Source organism: Rhamphochromis longiceps, linkage group LG4 (genome assembly GCF_057381845.1).
Source record: "Rhamphochromis longiceps isolate RC_006_pf linkage group LG4, R_longiceps_female_GT1.1, whole genome shotgun sequence".
NCBI classification, from domain to species: domain Eukaryota; kingdom Metazoa; phylum Chordata; class Actinopteri; order Cichliformes; family Cichlidae; genus Rhamphochromis; species Rhamphochromis longiceps.
The window spans coordinates 24,435,736-24,452,018 of record NC_140560.1 but is presented as its reverse complement, the minus strand read 5'-3'; the positions used below and the strand labels follow the sequence as shown (position 1 = coordinate 24,452,018).

The 16,283-nt window shown below is 41.9% G+C and overlaps 1 protein-coding gene and 1 long non-coding RNA gene across 3 annotated transcripts; both read right to left on the bottom strand.

Annotated features, from left to right (window-relative positions):
* Window positions 1–5,929: 5,929 nt before the first annotated feature.
* LOC146671667 (cytochrome P450 2K1-like) lies at window positions 5,930–11,938 on the bottom strand. Its single transcript, XM_085404019.1, has 5 exons — window positions 11,764–11,938; window positions 11,519–11,660; window positions 6,560–6,744; window positions 6,316–6,457; window positions 5,930–6,224 (listed from the first exon to the last, which is right to left on the bottom strand). Exons 1-5 carry the CDS (start codon window positions 11,932–11,934, stop codon window positions 6,037–6,039), a joined length of 828 nt encoding a protein of 275 aa, XP_085260145.1. The 5' UTR covers window positions 11,935–11,938; the 3' UTR covers window positions 5,930–6,036.
* Window positions 11,939–12,299: 361 nt separating this feature from the next.
* On the bottom strand, window positions 12,300–15,813 carry LOC146671666 (uncharacterized). 2 transcript variants are annotated; one of them, XR_014911486.1, is made up of 4 exons: window positions 14,908–15,813; window positions 14,217–14,262; window positions 13,874–13,968; window positions 12,300–13,717 (listed from the first exon to the last, which is right to left on the bottom strand). It is a non-coding gene; the product is annotated as an uncharacterized LOC146671666 (long non-coding RNA). The 2 variants fall into 2 exon arrangements; XR_014911485.1 differs by having other exon boundaries at window positions 13,874–14,262.
* Window positions 15,814–16,283: the final 470 nt, after the last annotated feature.

Sequence of the window (16,283 nt, the reverse complement as noted above, 5' to 3'; positions counted from 1 at the left end):
TGCACAATCGGTGGCTGACTAAATACTTTTTTGCCCCACTGTACGTGCTGGCCTCATATCAAATGTGAAGGCAGACTGAGTCTATGTTTGACGTTTGTTTATATCTAATCTTCCTTTTCAAACATTTAAACAGCAGCGAGTCTGCAGCTGAGGGAATACAAACTCAAATTGTCGGAACAGGTTTGCTCGTTTCTTGGATTCATTTGGTGATTTATTAAATGTATAACTGTTATTCTAATCTGCTGCTGAGTCTCTTACACTTTTCTTTATGCTGTATATTTTCATGTCTCTGGAATAGTTGGCAGTTAGATAGTCAGCTGGGAAACTCTGTGTTAACTCATGGAGCTGAGGATATCGTGGACATGCTGACCTCGCTCCGTGGTGTACAGGGCCGTTTACCCTCATGATTAATATTCACAATAAAAATATTAGCCGAACATCATGAAGTCTGTATGTGTTTCATAGTGTCGAACAACCTTTGTACAGTTAAAGCCAGCAGTTACTACATGACGGAAACACCAACGTTATCTCTTTTATGCGTTTATACACAGGTCACGCTGATTACTGAACAAAAACCCAAAGATCAGATGTTAAACAGATTTATTTGCTCTCTCTCCTCCTTAAACATGTTTTTAATGTTAGTTATAATTCAGAATTGGCGACTGAAACACGTAGGACACATAAGAACATCAGGAAATAAAACACCGATAAATATAACCTCAGTAAAAGAAGTCAGCGGGGGTTACTACAGCTGTGTACCGGGGCCTGCGCTTTGTCGGTGGGATTGCTTGCGAGGCGAGCGGGTCTATCCCACGCTTTGCCGTGAGACTGGGCAGACATCTCCGAAATCATCGAAACACTTTTGCAAAGAGGCTGTATCTTGACAAACCGACCAGACACATGAAGATTAAACCACTACATTCTCGGCTAAAAAAATATTAAAACGGTATTTGGTGACACACAAACAGGGTTTTTCAAAGTTCAGTTCTGTTAGCTTCCACATGCCGGTTGTTGTGTGCTAGAAACAATGGCCACCAGGCTAAAGCAATGGTTTTGACTCGATCAGCGTTAACCCCGCCCCCTGAGTTTGATGGGTGAGGCTGACAGATAAAATTATTTCTTTTTTTTCTTTTTTTCTTTTTTTTTTTTCAAAGGATTTTTTTTTTTTTTTTTTTTTTTTTGGCCTGTCCCGTTTGGCTCTTTTGCCATCAGAATTGTTGTCTAAAGGCAAAGAAAGATGCCCAACGGATTTACTTTACCAAACTGACCATCCCAGCCTTGCCGTAATGGTCCATTTGATTCACCTTTTATTGTTTATTTTATTTTCACTTACTGAATACGGGACAGACTTGACTGGGGGAAAGAAGGGGAGAAAGAAAGAGGGAAAGAGAAACAGCTGAGAAGAGGGACGGGGGAGAAGGGCAAAAGACAAAAACCAACAGAACGGGCAGAGAAAAAAAATGCATATATCAATCACCTGGATCATCTGCTGAGAAAGAAAAAAGAAAGCAAGCAGAAGAGAACAAGAGTAATAGAATAAACAACATCACAATGATATATGGGAATATGACAGTAAATACTAAATGTTAAACATTATTGTGCAGCACATAAGATCAACAGAACACAGTGTGCTTTGAGGTAGGAGCCAAAAAGGGTGTAGTTTGTGGGTGTGATCACCCGTGTGTACACCTGTGAGCATGGACGCGCTTGTTTTTTGTTTTTTTAAAAGGTTCCTTCATGTAATAATCTGCTAGAGGGTGTGGGGGGGCCACAGCCCCGTCCTCCAGGGCGTGAAGCAGGTGTGGAGGAGATCAAAACTCCAGACATCCAGAGGCCCCCAGAACACAAGAGACCAAGGAAGACCAACAGAGGGGCAGCTGCGCCACTGTCCCGGAAAGAGCTGAGGAGAGTCCCAGATGAGGGCTCACTCAGCAGCCGCGGAGCAGAAGCCAGGGGGAGTTGCAGTGACGCGCCCGTGAGCTCCGCCGGCAGCCAGCTGCGCCTGAGTGACCGAGCCCCAGGCCGGGGGCACCCCAGCTCCGAAGTGGCCCGAGTGAGCCCCAGGCTCCAGGCCCCGATAAGCGGCCGCCAAGGAGTGAGCCGGTGTGTACCTGGACGCCCATCCCCGGACACAAAGAACCACCAACGCACCGATGTCTGAGGGGGTCCGCCACTGGCAGGGGAAGTGGTGGTAGGGGGAGATAGGCCTCCAAACCTTGGAGGGCCTGAGATGTCCCCAGAGAGGTGGCGCCTGACACCCAACCTGACATATAGACACAGACATACAGGCACACACAGATACAAACATCCATTCCCACCTGCATGGGCAGCGTTAACCCCGCCCCCTGAGTTTGATGGGTGAGGCTGACAGATAAAATTATTTCTAGATGAGAGCCAGGCGCCAGGACTGCCAAAACGAAATAAATAAATATATCATTAAATAATTAATTAAATGTGTCAATAATTAATTAAATGTGTCAATAATTAATTAAAATGTGAAATACATAAATAATTAATTAAATGTGTCAATAATTAATTAACTATTTATTTAATTAATTAATTCCAATTTTAATTAATTATTGCCACATTTAATTAATTATTTAATGGTGTATTTAATTAATTCATTATGGCAGTCCTGGCGTTCCATACACACTAACGCAGGTGACGTTACAGACTAGACCAAACTCACCAGTCACACTGTGAGTTATTATCAATCCATAGATCGCAAGGAAATTAATGGCACTCTTATTTGGATAAGCAAATCTTCTACCCTGTTTAACACAGCATCTACAAATAAATAGCTGGTAGAAGAAAAACTGTTCTAAAAATAGAATGATTTGGGGGTTTTTAACCATTTATTAACAAAATTGCAAATAGAGAAGAGGAAAAACTTAAACTTTTTAAACCTGTTCAAAAGAAAGTATAGGGTACCAAACTGTAAGTTAAATAGGTGTAAATTTTCTCCAGCGGTATTATCAAGCAAATGTTTCAATGGCAATAGGTAAAGTGTGTGTGTGTGTGTGTGTGTGTGTGTGTGTGTGTGTGTGTGTGTGTGTGTGTGTGTGTGTGTGTGTGTGTGTGTGTGTACGTGTTCCTGTCTAGCTATCTTTGTGAGGACCGAAATCTGCATTCTACTATACTTGTGAGAACCAACAATCACTTTTGAGGACACACTCACCGGTCCTCACAAGTTTGAAGCCCTTTTTGTTTCTCAAAAAGGCTAGGGAAACTATTATGTAAATGAAGATCCTCACTAAGATAGCTGAACGGGCTTGCGTGTGTGTGTGTGTGTTATCTTATGTGATGTGTTTTCAACATTTGTCCAAGATAAATTCAGAGACAGTAAAGGGTAATCTAAAAAAAAGAAGAAATGGAATGCACTTGTTTTGTCCGGATGTACTCATTTTAATGATTCATAGATTCAAAAGGGTGACAGGAAAGAAAACAACACAAAGAACACTCACAAGTGCTCTAATTGTATACCATGTCCCTTTTCAACATTAGAAATTTGATCTCTGCCTTTTCTTTATTTCAGCAGAGAATAAAAACTGGCTGGACTGAACGGTGTCGTGAGGAATTTTAATACCAGAAGTTTCACTTTATTTATTTATTTCAAGAGAATTCAACACCAACTCGACGTTTGTCTGGAATGATCTGCAAATGTAAAAGACGCATTTGTAAGTTTAGCCAAATCAATTTTTATCTTCATTTTGGCCTAATATCAGATATTTTATCTGATATTTTATACATTAAATTCTAGTTTGATGCCAAGAATTTGTAATTTTATTTTCCTGAAACATAGTTATTAATAGCCATTTACAAAATCATAATTCAAAAGTAGATTAAACACACTTTTTTCCATCTTTAATACTTTAATCATTTATGTGAATGTGTTTGGAATTTTTTCTTAACAATATTATTTTTAAACACAAAATACCCAAAGTGACGAAAATTAAAAGCCATTAGAAGAGTTACTTTGTCCAAATGTATTTACAGTATCCAATTAACACGATAGAGCTCTTTTTTATAAAGATTAAACCCAGAACAATATAAAATTATTCCATAACAGTCCATGGAAATAGAAAATATAGTACAACATGTATAGTACAACAACTCCAGGAACTCACTCTGCAGGTGGGGGAGATATAGGAGAGGTGGAGGACGAACTCAGCCTGGGTATCTATTGTTTTGTGTAGTCTGGAAGATGAGTGGATGACGGGGTGGGTGCAGTTTTCTCTGTGGTGGGGTTGGGTGGTGGGGCCGGGTGGCACTGCTGAACTGGGCCCCGGTCCGGATGGGCCTGGGCCCCCTTGCCCTGGTGGGTTGAAGAGTATGGGGGTGCCTACTGGTGTCAGCGAGGGAGCTGGCCCCTCCCTTCCTTCCCTCCCTATCTCCAGCTGCCTCCCTGAAGGAGGAGTTGGCCGTCTGATTGGGATCTGGAATGTGGGGCCTCCCTGCTGCTGCAGAGTCGGGGCGGTCTGCTTCTCTCCACCCCAGGGAGGAGGGTAACACTACTTGGGTTTGGGTGCAGTTTCCCCCTCCAGGGGCAAGGGTACCTAGACCTGGGGCTTAGAGTACGCTTGGGGAGTGTGATTGTGTGTACAGTGTCTCTCTATGTCTGTCTCCACGTTGGGTGAGTGCTGAGTAATTGCATATGAGAGCATGAGGGTGGGAATGGATGTTTGTATCTGTGTGTGCCTGTTTGTCTGTGTCTATATGTCAGGTTGGGTATCAGACGCCACCTCTCTAGGGACATCTCAGGCCCTCCAAGGTATGGAGGCCTATCTCCCCCCACCACTTCCCCTGCCAGTGGCAGGCGCCCTCAGACATCGGTGCGTTGGTGGGTTTTGTGTCTGGGGATGGGCGTCCAGGTACACACCGGCTCACTCCTGGTGGCTGCTTGTCGGGTCCTGGAGCCAAAGGTGAATCAAATAGACCAATACAGCAAGGCTGGGATGGTCCATTTGGTAAAGTAAATCTGTTGGGCATCTTTCTTTGCCTTTAGACAATAATTCTGATGGCAAAAGAACCAAACGGCACAGGCGGGGGGGATTTTATTGTCAAGTAGTGAAACTGCAGCAGTTAATCTGTTCAATAAAGTTTCCCTGGAAGCTCAAATCTTGGCTGGTTTAATAAGGAAAGAGAGCTAGCCAGCCACTGTGCTCATTACACACAGACAGAGGAAAGTTCAGTTTCTTCTTTTCCAAACCAAAATAATACATCAGTCTGAAAATTGTTGTTTACATGTGCAAAAGAATCAGCTAAATGGAGATGCCAGTCTATGTTAAACCAAATCTGATCAGGTTTAAATATTACAACTTTTGAATTCACAGTAAACAGAATTGAATTGATTTGAAATGTTCTCATATTATGAGATGCTTTGTCTTTCTGTAACATGGTGTGGCATTTTATATATTTTTGGTATTTCTTAAGGAACAGTTTCTTTCTGATTTAATAGATATTAATAGAAAATAGAAAAACAGCAAATTCATGCAAAAAATGAGACCAGTTTTCCCATCTCTAAAGAACACCACTCATTCCTGTTAATACAGTTTTATTAGCCTTCATGTGAAGGACTGAAATACATTCATATCCTTTTATCTCACAACATCTGCTTTTGCTCAACAATCCAGGCGTTAAGGATCATGACATCTGCTAGTGGTGGCTGAAAAATGATCCTTCTGCTTGCCGCAGGCATCCACTTTAACCTCCTAGGACCTGGCGTCCACATATGTGGACATCACATTTTGGGTTATTTAGACCAAAATTGAGTATTTTGGTCTACAAGCGCCTGATATCCACTTACGAGGACATTATACTGCTACTGTTCTATCGAAATTTTAAATGAATATCCTCATATGTGGCTCTCATTTTTCTTAGAAACAAAAATTAGGTAAAAAAAATATATATATATATATGGTAATTCTTTGTTTTTACATTCATCGGGTTCCAATATGAGCAAATATCAAAGAGAAATTAAAAATGCATGCGATGGAAGAGTTTGGGTCTTAGGAGAAGCCCTGCTTAAGCCCTCTCTCACTGGCGACTGACAGCACACAGCTTATGGGATGAAGGAGGGGTGGTGAATCCCACAGCTGGTGTGAGATCCAGTTCATCCTCTGTAATTCCAGGTGTAGGAGTGAAGCAAAAGCGCTGAACAAGGGAGGTGAAGAAGAGGAAGAGCTCCATCTTAGCCAGACCTTCTCCAAGACACATCCTGTAACCTGCAAATGCAAAGAGTTTACGCTTATTTAAACAAGTCATGTCTGTGCAAGTGCAAATTTTCTTAACAAAAGCCTGATAAAGTTGTCATACCTGCAGAAAAGGGCATGAAGGCATCTCTCCTGACAAATTGACCTTCCTTATCCAGGAAATGAGAAGGGTTAAAAGTGTGTGGGCTCTCCCATTCACTCTCATCATACAGGACAGAAGTAAGAAGGGGAAATACAATAGTTCCCTGTAGGCAAAAGAGCACATTTATCATAGATGTGCGATTCAAGTTATCAGAGGTGAATCAAAATGTCAAATAAAGGGTATTTTTTGTGGATGAGCAGTTGACCTTTTTGATAAAGTATCCCTGGAAGGTGACATCTCGGCTAGTTTGGTGAGGAAGACATACAGGTAGAATATTAGCCAGTCTCTGGATCTCGTGAATGACTGCATCAGTGTACGGCAGGTTTTTCCTATCATCAGCACTGACTTTTCGGCTTCCCACTACATGTCTCAGCTCCTCATGGACCTGCTCTGTAGACACAAAATAAATAGAAAGGTTTTGTCTGCATTCATTTTACCACATTTTACCACATTTTACCTCGCTTCCCTCCCTCCCTCCCTCGCTTCCCCCCCTTCCTGACACCATGACACCCCCCTCCTCCAATCCCTCTCTCAGCAGCAAGACATCTCCCCCCCTCCCCTCCTCCCAAACACCTCCCAGTGTCACAGTGGATCAGGTCAGGAGGCAACTGAGGAAGCTTCGCCCCAGAAAGGCAGCAGGCCCAGACAAGGTGTGTCCTAGGATGCTTAAGGCGTGTGCTGCTGAACTTGGGGAGCCGCTACAACGAGTCTTCAACCTCAGTCTGCGACTGGGGAGAGTGCCCGCCCTATGGAAGACATCCTGCATCGTCCCGGTCCCCAAAAGGAACCAGCCCAATGAGCTGAATGACTTCCGACCGGTGGCACTGACGTCACATCTTATGAAGACTCTAGAGCGGCTCTTCCTCAACCTCCTCCGACCACAGGTACAACATGCCCAGGACCCACTACAGTTTGCATACAAGGCGGGTGTCGGAGTGGAGGATGCCATCCTGTACCTCCTACACAGAGCCCACTCACACCTGGATGGGGGAAAAGGCACGGTCAGGATCCTGTTTCTTGACTTTTCCAGTGCCTTTAATACCATCCGGCCATGTATGCTTCAGGAAAAACTGAACAGGATGGAGGTGGACCCCTGCCTGGTGGCTTGGATCTCCGACTACCTCACCAACAGACCACAGTACGTCAGGCTGAAGGACATCACGTCTGACACTGTGGTCAGCAGCACAGGAGCACCACAGGGAACTGTGCTGTCCCCTCTTCTCTTCACCCTGTACACCTCTGACTTCTGCTACAACTCTGAATTATGCCACATTCAGAAGTTTGCAGATGACACGGCCATCATGGGGTGTATCTGGGATGATCAGGAAGAGGAGTACAGAAGTCTGGTGAGGAACTTTGTCGCATGGAGTCACACAAACCACCTGCAACTCAACACCTCAAAGACTAAGGAACTGGTTGTGGACTTCGGGAGGTCCAGAGAAGGTCCACTGCCGGTTCAGATAGAGGGGGAGGAGGTGGAGGTGGTCAACAAGTACAAGTACCTCGGGCTGTGGGTGGACAATAAACTGGACTGGTCATGCAACACAGAGCACCTGTATAAAAAAGCCCAAAGCCGACTGTACTTCCTCAGGAGGCTGAGGTCTTTTAACATCTGCAGGAAGCTCCTGAGGATGTTTTACCAGTCAGTGGTTGCTGGAGTACTTTTCTATGCTGTGGTGTGCTGGGGGAGCAGCACAGCAAAGAGGGACTCATCCAGGCTGGAGAAACTGATCAGGAAGGCTAGCTCTGTGGTCGGCATGAAGCTGGACACTCTGGTGACAGTGGCAGAGAAAAGGACATTAAAGAAACTGATGGACATTATGAACAATGCTGGGCATCCTCTGCACACGGCCATAAACAATCAGAAGAGTCTGTTCAGTGACAGGTTGCTTCTCCCCAAGACAAGAACTAACAGACTGAAAAACTCCTTTGTCCCACACGCCATCAAACTGTTTAACTCCTCTCTGGAGGGGAGAGGGAAGGGAAACAGGAGGACAAAGGAGGGGGGAACAACTAAGCTGTAGTGCCTCTGCACCTCACTGTACAATACCTTGTGCAATACTTTTTGTAAATAGTCAACAGTGCAATAGACTCAATACTTGAAATATGCAATTCACTTGTATTTTTATTTTTTATTCCTATTTATTCTATTTATCCCCTTCGTATATTTTATTTATATTTGTCTCTGTATTTATATGTGTGTGTGTGTGTGTGTGTGTGTGTGTGTGTGTGTGTGTGTGTGTGTGTGTGTGTGTGTGTGTGTGTGTGTGTGTGTGTGTGTGTGTGTGTGTGTGTATATATAACAATTCTGTAACTGTAACTTCGGTCGTTGCTGTGCTTTTTTTGGAAGTCGAATTTCCCAGAGGAACCCACCCGAGGGATTAATAAAGTTCTATCTTATCTTATCTTATCTTACAATATTGCAGAGCAAAACCCAAAGATCAGACCATCCACTATGAACAAGTTATTGGTGGTAGTGGGGAGAAAGAATTCCCTTTTAACAGGAAGAGGTCTCTAGGAGACACAAGCTCAGAGTGGGACAGTCAAATTCTCCATCATGAGTACAAACAGAGTTCAGGAGCAGACTGCCCTATTACAGTGGCTTGCAAAAGTATTTGGCCCCCTTGAACTTTTCCACATTTTGTCACATTACAACCACAAACATGAATCAATTTTATTGGAATTCCACGTGAAAGACCAATACAAAGTGGTGTACACGTGAGACGTAGAACAAAAATCATACATGATTCCAAACATTTTTTACAAATAAATAACTGAAAAGTGGGGTGTGCGTAATTATTCAGCTCCCTGAATCAATACTTTGTAGAACCACCTTTTGCTGCAATTACAGCTGCCAGTCTTTTAGGATATGTCTCTACCAGCTTTGCACATCTAGAGACTGAAATCCTTGCCCATTCTTCTTTGCAAAACAGCTCCAGCTCAGTCAGATTAGATGGACAGCGTTTGTGAACAGCAGTTTTCAGATCTTGCCACAGATTCTCGATTGGATTTAGATCTGGACTTTGACTGGGCCATTCTAACACATGGATATGTTTTGTTTTAAACCATTCCATTGTTGCCCTGGCTTTATGTTTAGGGTCGTTGTCCTGCTGGACGGTGAACCTTCGCCCCAGTCTCAAGTCTTTTGCAGACTCCAAGAGGTTTTCTTCCAAGATTGCCCTGTATTTGGCTACATCCATCTTCCCATCAACTCTGACCAGCTTCCCTGTCCCTGCTGAAGAGAAGCACCCCCAGAGCATGATGCTGCCACCACCATATTTGACAGTGGGGATGGTGTGTTCAGAGAGATGTGCAGTGTTAGTTTTCCGGCACACATAGCGTTTTGCATTTTGGCCAAAAAGTTCCATTTTGGTCTCATCTGACCAGAGCACCTTCTTCCACGTGTTTGCTGTGTCCCCCACATGAGATCTGAGCTGTAGATCTCTGCAGCTCGTCCAGAGTCACCATGTGCCTCTTGGCTGCATTTCTGATCAGCGCTCTCCTTGTTCGGCTTGTGAGTTTAGGTGGACAGCCTTGTCTTGGTAGGTTTGCAGTTGTGCCATACTCCTTCCATTTCTGAATGATCACTTGAACAGTGCTCCATGGGATGTTCAAGGCTTGGGAAATCTTTTTGTAGCCTAAGCCTGCTTTAAATTTCTCAGTAACTTTATCCCTTCATGGTGTTGTTGCTCCCAATATTCTCTTAGACAACCTCTGAGGCCGTCACAGAGCAGCTGTATTTGTACTGACATTAGATTACATGTGTGATTTTCGTTCCACTTCTCACGTGTACACCACTTTGTGTTGGTCTTTCATGTGGAATTCCACTAAAATTGATTCATGTTTGTGGCTGTAATGTGACAAAATGTGGGAAAGTTCAAGGGGTCCGAAAACTTTTGCAAGCCACTGTATGTGCTTTACCTGTTTCTTTACCTCCACCCACTCCTGAACACGCCTGAAGAAATCAAGCATCTGTGAGGCACTTTGCAATCTGCTGACAACTATCCAAGCTGGGACCTGACTTTCAATTTTCACCTGAGTGCGGTCTAACCGCAGTAGCAATCTCCTCATCGTCTCTGTAAAAAACTCTCATTTTCTCTTCACAAAGATTTCTAACTCATATTTCCTCTGTTAAGGACGTCCCAGTGGAGTGTACGGGAGAGAGTTTTGTGTGGCTGAAGAGGAGGAATTTGTTTCAGCTCTGGAAGTTTGGAATCACCTCCCTTGTTGGACTTTGTAAATAAGAGACTCTTGAACTGTGAATGGCTAAAACACTTTGTAAATACCACAATTCACCGTCACTGTAAATGAAATCACTTAACTTGCACAAGTTCTGCGTTTGAGTGCGGCCCAACACATTATGATAGTCCCAATATTAGAAAAACCGGGTGGTTTTTTTCCCCCCACTAAGAAGAATTTAAATTTGAAATCAGGATCTGTAAAGGCTGAAAAAGACTCAAGAGCTGTATGTTTGTCAAAGCAGGCTCCAATAAACATTTACTGAAAGTTTAACAAAAGATTTCATATCAGAAATGTATTATCTTTTTACAACCTCTTAACTGAAGAGTTTATACTATAAGGTAAATGCATAGAACAAAGACTGAAGAAACTGAAATACTGCCAGAGGAACGGAAATCAGTGGATACTTACTGCTAACCCCAGCTCCTTTTTCTCTCATTGCCAGATTGTTGACTTCTCAGTGCTCAGGCCACTTAGGTTTTCCAGGTAAGTAAGCTAAAAGGCTAGCAACCAACCTCATTCTTAAGGACACCTGCCTGTTCCACTCTCACACTGTTGGAAGCTTAAGTTTTAGCTCTAGGAAACCCTAACCCTCCACCTACTGGAAAGGAAATGAAGTTCTAGAAAATTATCCATAGTTTTTGAGTGGTGTGTTTGGTCCTGTTGTTGAGTTCCTTGTTGTACTTACCTGAGCTGAACATTAAACTTTAACCAACACTATCCTGCCATTAAGTCTGTGTAGTATGGAAACCATAAGACAAAGAGCTGTGGCTAAACCAAAACTCCTGCATGCATGAAATACCTTGATGAAATGTATTTTTTTGCCTTTGTCGATATCTATTTAGAAAATATTCAGTTTTCTAATGGCTGAGGGGCTTTATGAAAACAGAAATAAAATTTCTGGAGGAGAGTTCTGCCTCCTTACCCTGTATGTGTGGATATTTAGCCATTAACAGCAAACCCCATCTCAGTGTGGCTGCTGTGGTGTCAGTACCAGCAACAAACAGGTCAATCACTGTGAATATCAAGTTCTCCTCACTGTAGTGAGAGTCGTCAATACCAAATTCCTAAAAAAAGAAAAAGAAAAGGTATAATAACAAAACTGAAACACTGTTTTGAACACTGAGCCACTTTTTAAAATGTTAGAAAAGACAAAACATGCCGTCTTACTTCCTCTTTATGCTTCCAAATCAAAAAACAGTCCACAAACCCCTGGCACATGTCAGGGTCCAGTGTCTCTTTCAGGTACGTAATTAAATACTTTACATCTCTGATGGTCGTCTCAACATTTTTTAACACCACCTGATGGTTTTTAATCCATCTGAACAGCCGGGGAAACATGTTATGAAGCTGTAAAATTAAACAGTAACAAAGTAAAGATTCAAGTAATACTTTCATTTTTACAGAAGCACCATCGTTATGCATTGTTTTACGTATACATTTGGTATTTTCCATATCTTTGTGACCACTTTATGCTTTCAATCACTATTTTAGATTTTGCCTTCCCATCATGAAATGTGAATATTTTTTGTTTGGCTCAATGGACAACAGTAAAACAGTAAAAAACTGATATACAGACAGAGTCTGCTTCAACATAAAATCAGATGTTTACCATTCAGTTTATGCCACACAGGTAACAATAGTCACTGTTAACATTTTATGTCATTCTTTTTTTTTTTAAAAGAGAGTAAAAAAAAGGGGGGGGATGAAAAAGCAAACCTGGACTGATGCAGAACCTGTGACACATGTGGCATGATTGGCTCGCTTCACCATTTTTGTGAATATCGGTTCATTGTAATCAAATCTACATCCGTACACAACGGAAAAGATAATATTGGCTGTTGCATAATTTATTGGAAGTGCTGTATCAAATGGTTCTCCTGTAACCCAACATGTGGACAAGATTAAGACATTAATAATTAATTCTAATAGCATTAAAACAAACCTCAGCAAAATTAAATTGGTCTTTGTTTTAACACTGCGTATACATGCTATCTCCATACCTTTATGCTCTTCGATCACTTGAATGAGATAGCTACACTCTGCCAAGATTTTATGAGAAAGTCTTTTGCCGAAGTCTTTGAGGGTGGTGAGGGCAAAATATCTCAGCTCTTTCCATGATTCTCCATTTGCAAACAAAATCCCAACAAGACATAAAATTTTACAACAGGAGGTTGTGCCACATTGAGTCGTCAATGTAAAATATACATAAAAGATAATTACAAAATAAATATATAACGCTTCAAACCACCTCAACCAACCACTGATTCTGAGTTGGATAAGCAAGGGAAAGTGACTTTAGCTGGTAATATAACATGCTAATGTGTGTTAAATGTAAAATCCACAAAGTAAAACATTGATAAAGGGATTTGCTGTTGAGCGATCTGTCAGGTCAGTGAGAGTGAAGGGGGCTGTTGCTCAATCTGATCTTAACCAAGCAAAACAGCAAAGATCAGAGCAAAAAAATAAAATAAAATCAGCATTTCTTCAAAAAGAAAATCATCTGTTTTTAAGGTTTTCAACCGTAATTCTACGGGTCTTTAATTTTTTATTTCAGAGTCATTTTATCACTTTTGATCTGACGTTTCCATCTGTGTCATTGGTGAAATGTTATTATAAAGCCAACTATCAACTGAACTCAAAGTACAACACAATGTTGTCACAAACAGCAGAACTTACTCTCATGGCAGACATCGAGAACAAAGGAATATGCACCACTAAACCTTTAAAATATTATTTTGAAATATTATTTTTCTGATTGAAAAGAAACCTGGACTTCAAGATATTGGTCAGCTGTTGCAAAACATGAGGAAACATGCTGTTAATTGTGTAGCCTGTTTCGATCATGTTTTCTTATATCTCTAGTGATCACAAATAACAAAACCTGCAATTTCCCTGGGCTAACACAGATTTATGAACATGAAATTAAACTTAATAAACCACAATATAAAAGAATCATACCATGACCTCGGTTTATATCATTAAGTATCGGGGAGATGTTGCGCTCTCCAAACTCCTCTGCATAGTTGACCAGTGCCTCTCTGACTGTCTCATATCCAGCCAGGACCACGACTTTGTTGGTTCCAAAGTAAAGAGTAAATACAGAGCCATATTCCTTTGAAAGCTGGAAGAATCATTCAAAATAATAATAATTAAATAGCATGTTACGTTCCCCTAACATTTCACAGGAGACCCTGCTAGGGCCATAACATAGCATTAGGTATTGTAATATGTTTAAACTGGCTTCTTTTGATTCAGATCTTGAGAAGAGTTATTTTACCTCACACAGAGTTTTGTGGGGTCTCTTGGGATCTAATTGCAACAGGTTACCAAGCAGGGGCAGAGGTCTCGGTCCTGGGGGTTCATTTCTTTTTCCTTAGAGATGAAAATGATAGAAACAAGCTAAAGTACAAGCAGGAGAACAACGGCTGCCAGCATTGTGGTGGGACTGAACAAAATGAAAAAGATAAAATCCCCAAAATGTTCCATTTGCTCTGATGTTGATGGGGGGTGTTTAATGGATTTGCAAAAAGTAAACACTGCATAGAAAACAGCTTGCAGGTCTCTGTGACTCTGGCCATAAAGGTGCAGTGGGCGGCTTCAACCTTCCCTGTGATGCTCACCATGACCCATGGCTGAAATGCTGGTTCATTCAGTCTTTGAGAGTGCCTGAAACATACAAAGTTAATTTAAAGACAAGGACTTTAATGAGCCAAGGCTGACATAAATGTGTTTTATCTACTTTCTAATCCATTTATCATAAATGTAACAAAGTGTTTAGAAAGTTAGCACATACATGTAACTTTTCTTCTTTTTTATGCATCCATCTATAGAACGCTGCATGTTATATTCTAAATCTGCCTGTTCTCTTTCAGAAACCTGCCTGCAGAAAATGAACCTAAAGTATGTAATGCAAGGATGTAATCACTTTCAAGATGGAGAAAGCATAAAGTTTGACTTTAAGTGACAGTTATGGACACTTAATATGATAAGGAGATTTTGCAGGTCATTAATCAATGTATAAAACTACAATAAAATGTACTTTTAGTGACACAGGACACAAACATGGAAGCAAGATCTATAATTATGATTATTTATAATAATCATTGCACTAATAAATCATTGCAATTTCTTTAACCATAAAGAATAACTAAATCCATCAGGACAATATCACATCAATGCACTGAACTCACTATGTTATCCCTCTAACAGCCTCCACATGTTCTCACTGTAATTTCCCCCTCATGAATGAATTTATGCTGCACTAATTTGAATGTGTCCCTCCAGAGATTTATAATTGCGAAACCGGTTCACCTTGTACACGCTGACTCCACAGACAAGGTACGAAAATATATCAGGCTACGTCAATAGCGGTAGGTCGTCAGGGTTTCTACTCCACGGCCGTATTTCATACGGTTCCACATTTCCAATGTACGCTATTTTCTGCAAGTACCGTCTCTTTGCATCCGGACGCAACCTGTCTCTGTACCGTCCCTTTTCTTTTAAACTGCTTTTAAGCATGTTTCTAGCAACCGTCCTTCCAGCACAGTGTGTTTGCTTTGATTCGTGACCCAGATATATGGCGCCGCGCTCCCACAATACATTGCGGCATTATGTCAACTCCAAAGCCCTACCGTTGAGTCCCTTCCAGTATTTCAGACAATCCCTTTCCGTCAAGAGCCACTTGTTAATTTGTTGCGGACTTGTGATTTGCACTTCCCAGCCACTGTAAGGAACACTATCAGACACTCTGATCGATGTCAATAAACATGTGCGCACTTAGTGCAGACTTCCCCAAGCTACAGTGGAAACTATCAAAAAGAAAAAGAGATCCTAATAGAACAAAGATTCATGTTCCAAGCCATCAAGTATTTCACTTGAGGAAACTTTTATCCTCTCCAAAATCACCTGGGTTATTTGGTGGATTCTTAAGAATTTGCTAAACAAAAGACTTGCCTTATAGAAAGGGGCCCATTTTAAGGCATACCGAGACACAAAGTCTGAAAGAATATGTATCCCCTGCAACTTTTAGAAGGAAAGACTAATCTTCTCCAAAATCATCCATATTCGGTGCTTCCCCCTCTTCTTTGTGCTTCCAAGAATGGGATCACAATTTCTTCACGACACCTTACTTATGTCTGTGAAGGTTCTCAGTCATCCAGGTCATCGTAGTCAAAGGAGCTTGCAAAGAAAAGCGTCTGGACTTCTTTAAGTTACTTGAAGACGTTTCACCTCTCATCCGAGAAGCTTCTTCAGTTCTAAGGTCAAATGGTGGAGAGTCTGAACTTACGTCTGAACAGACTTAACAATGTGGTGTATGCTGTACAGTGCAGCGAGGAATGCTCAGACCTCTACATTGGAGAGACCAAACAGCCACTTCACAAGCGCATGGCACAACACAGAAGAGCCACCTCCACAGGACAAGACTCAGCAGTCCATCTGCATCTTAAGGATAAAGGACACTCTTTCGAGGATGCCAATGTTCACATTTTGGACAGAGAGGACAGATGGTTTGAAAGAGGAGTGAAAGAAGCCATCTATGTCCACTGTGAGCGACCATCTTTGAACAGAGGCGGGGGTTTACGACACCAACTCTCTGCCATCTATAATCCAGTTTTGAGATCCCTTCCCAGACGCCTTAACGCCCACTCACATCCTGGGCCATCTGATCCCAGGAATTCGCATGATAA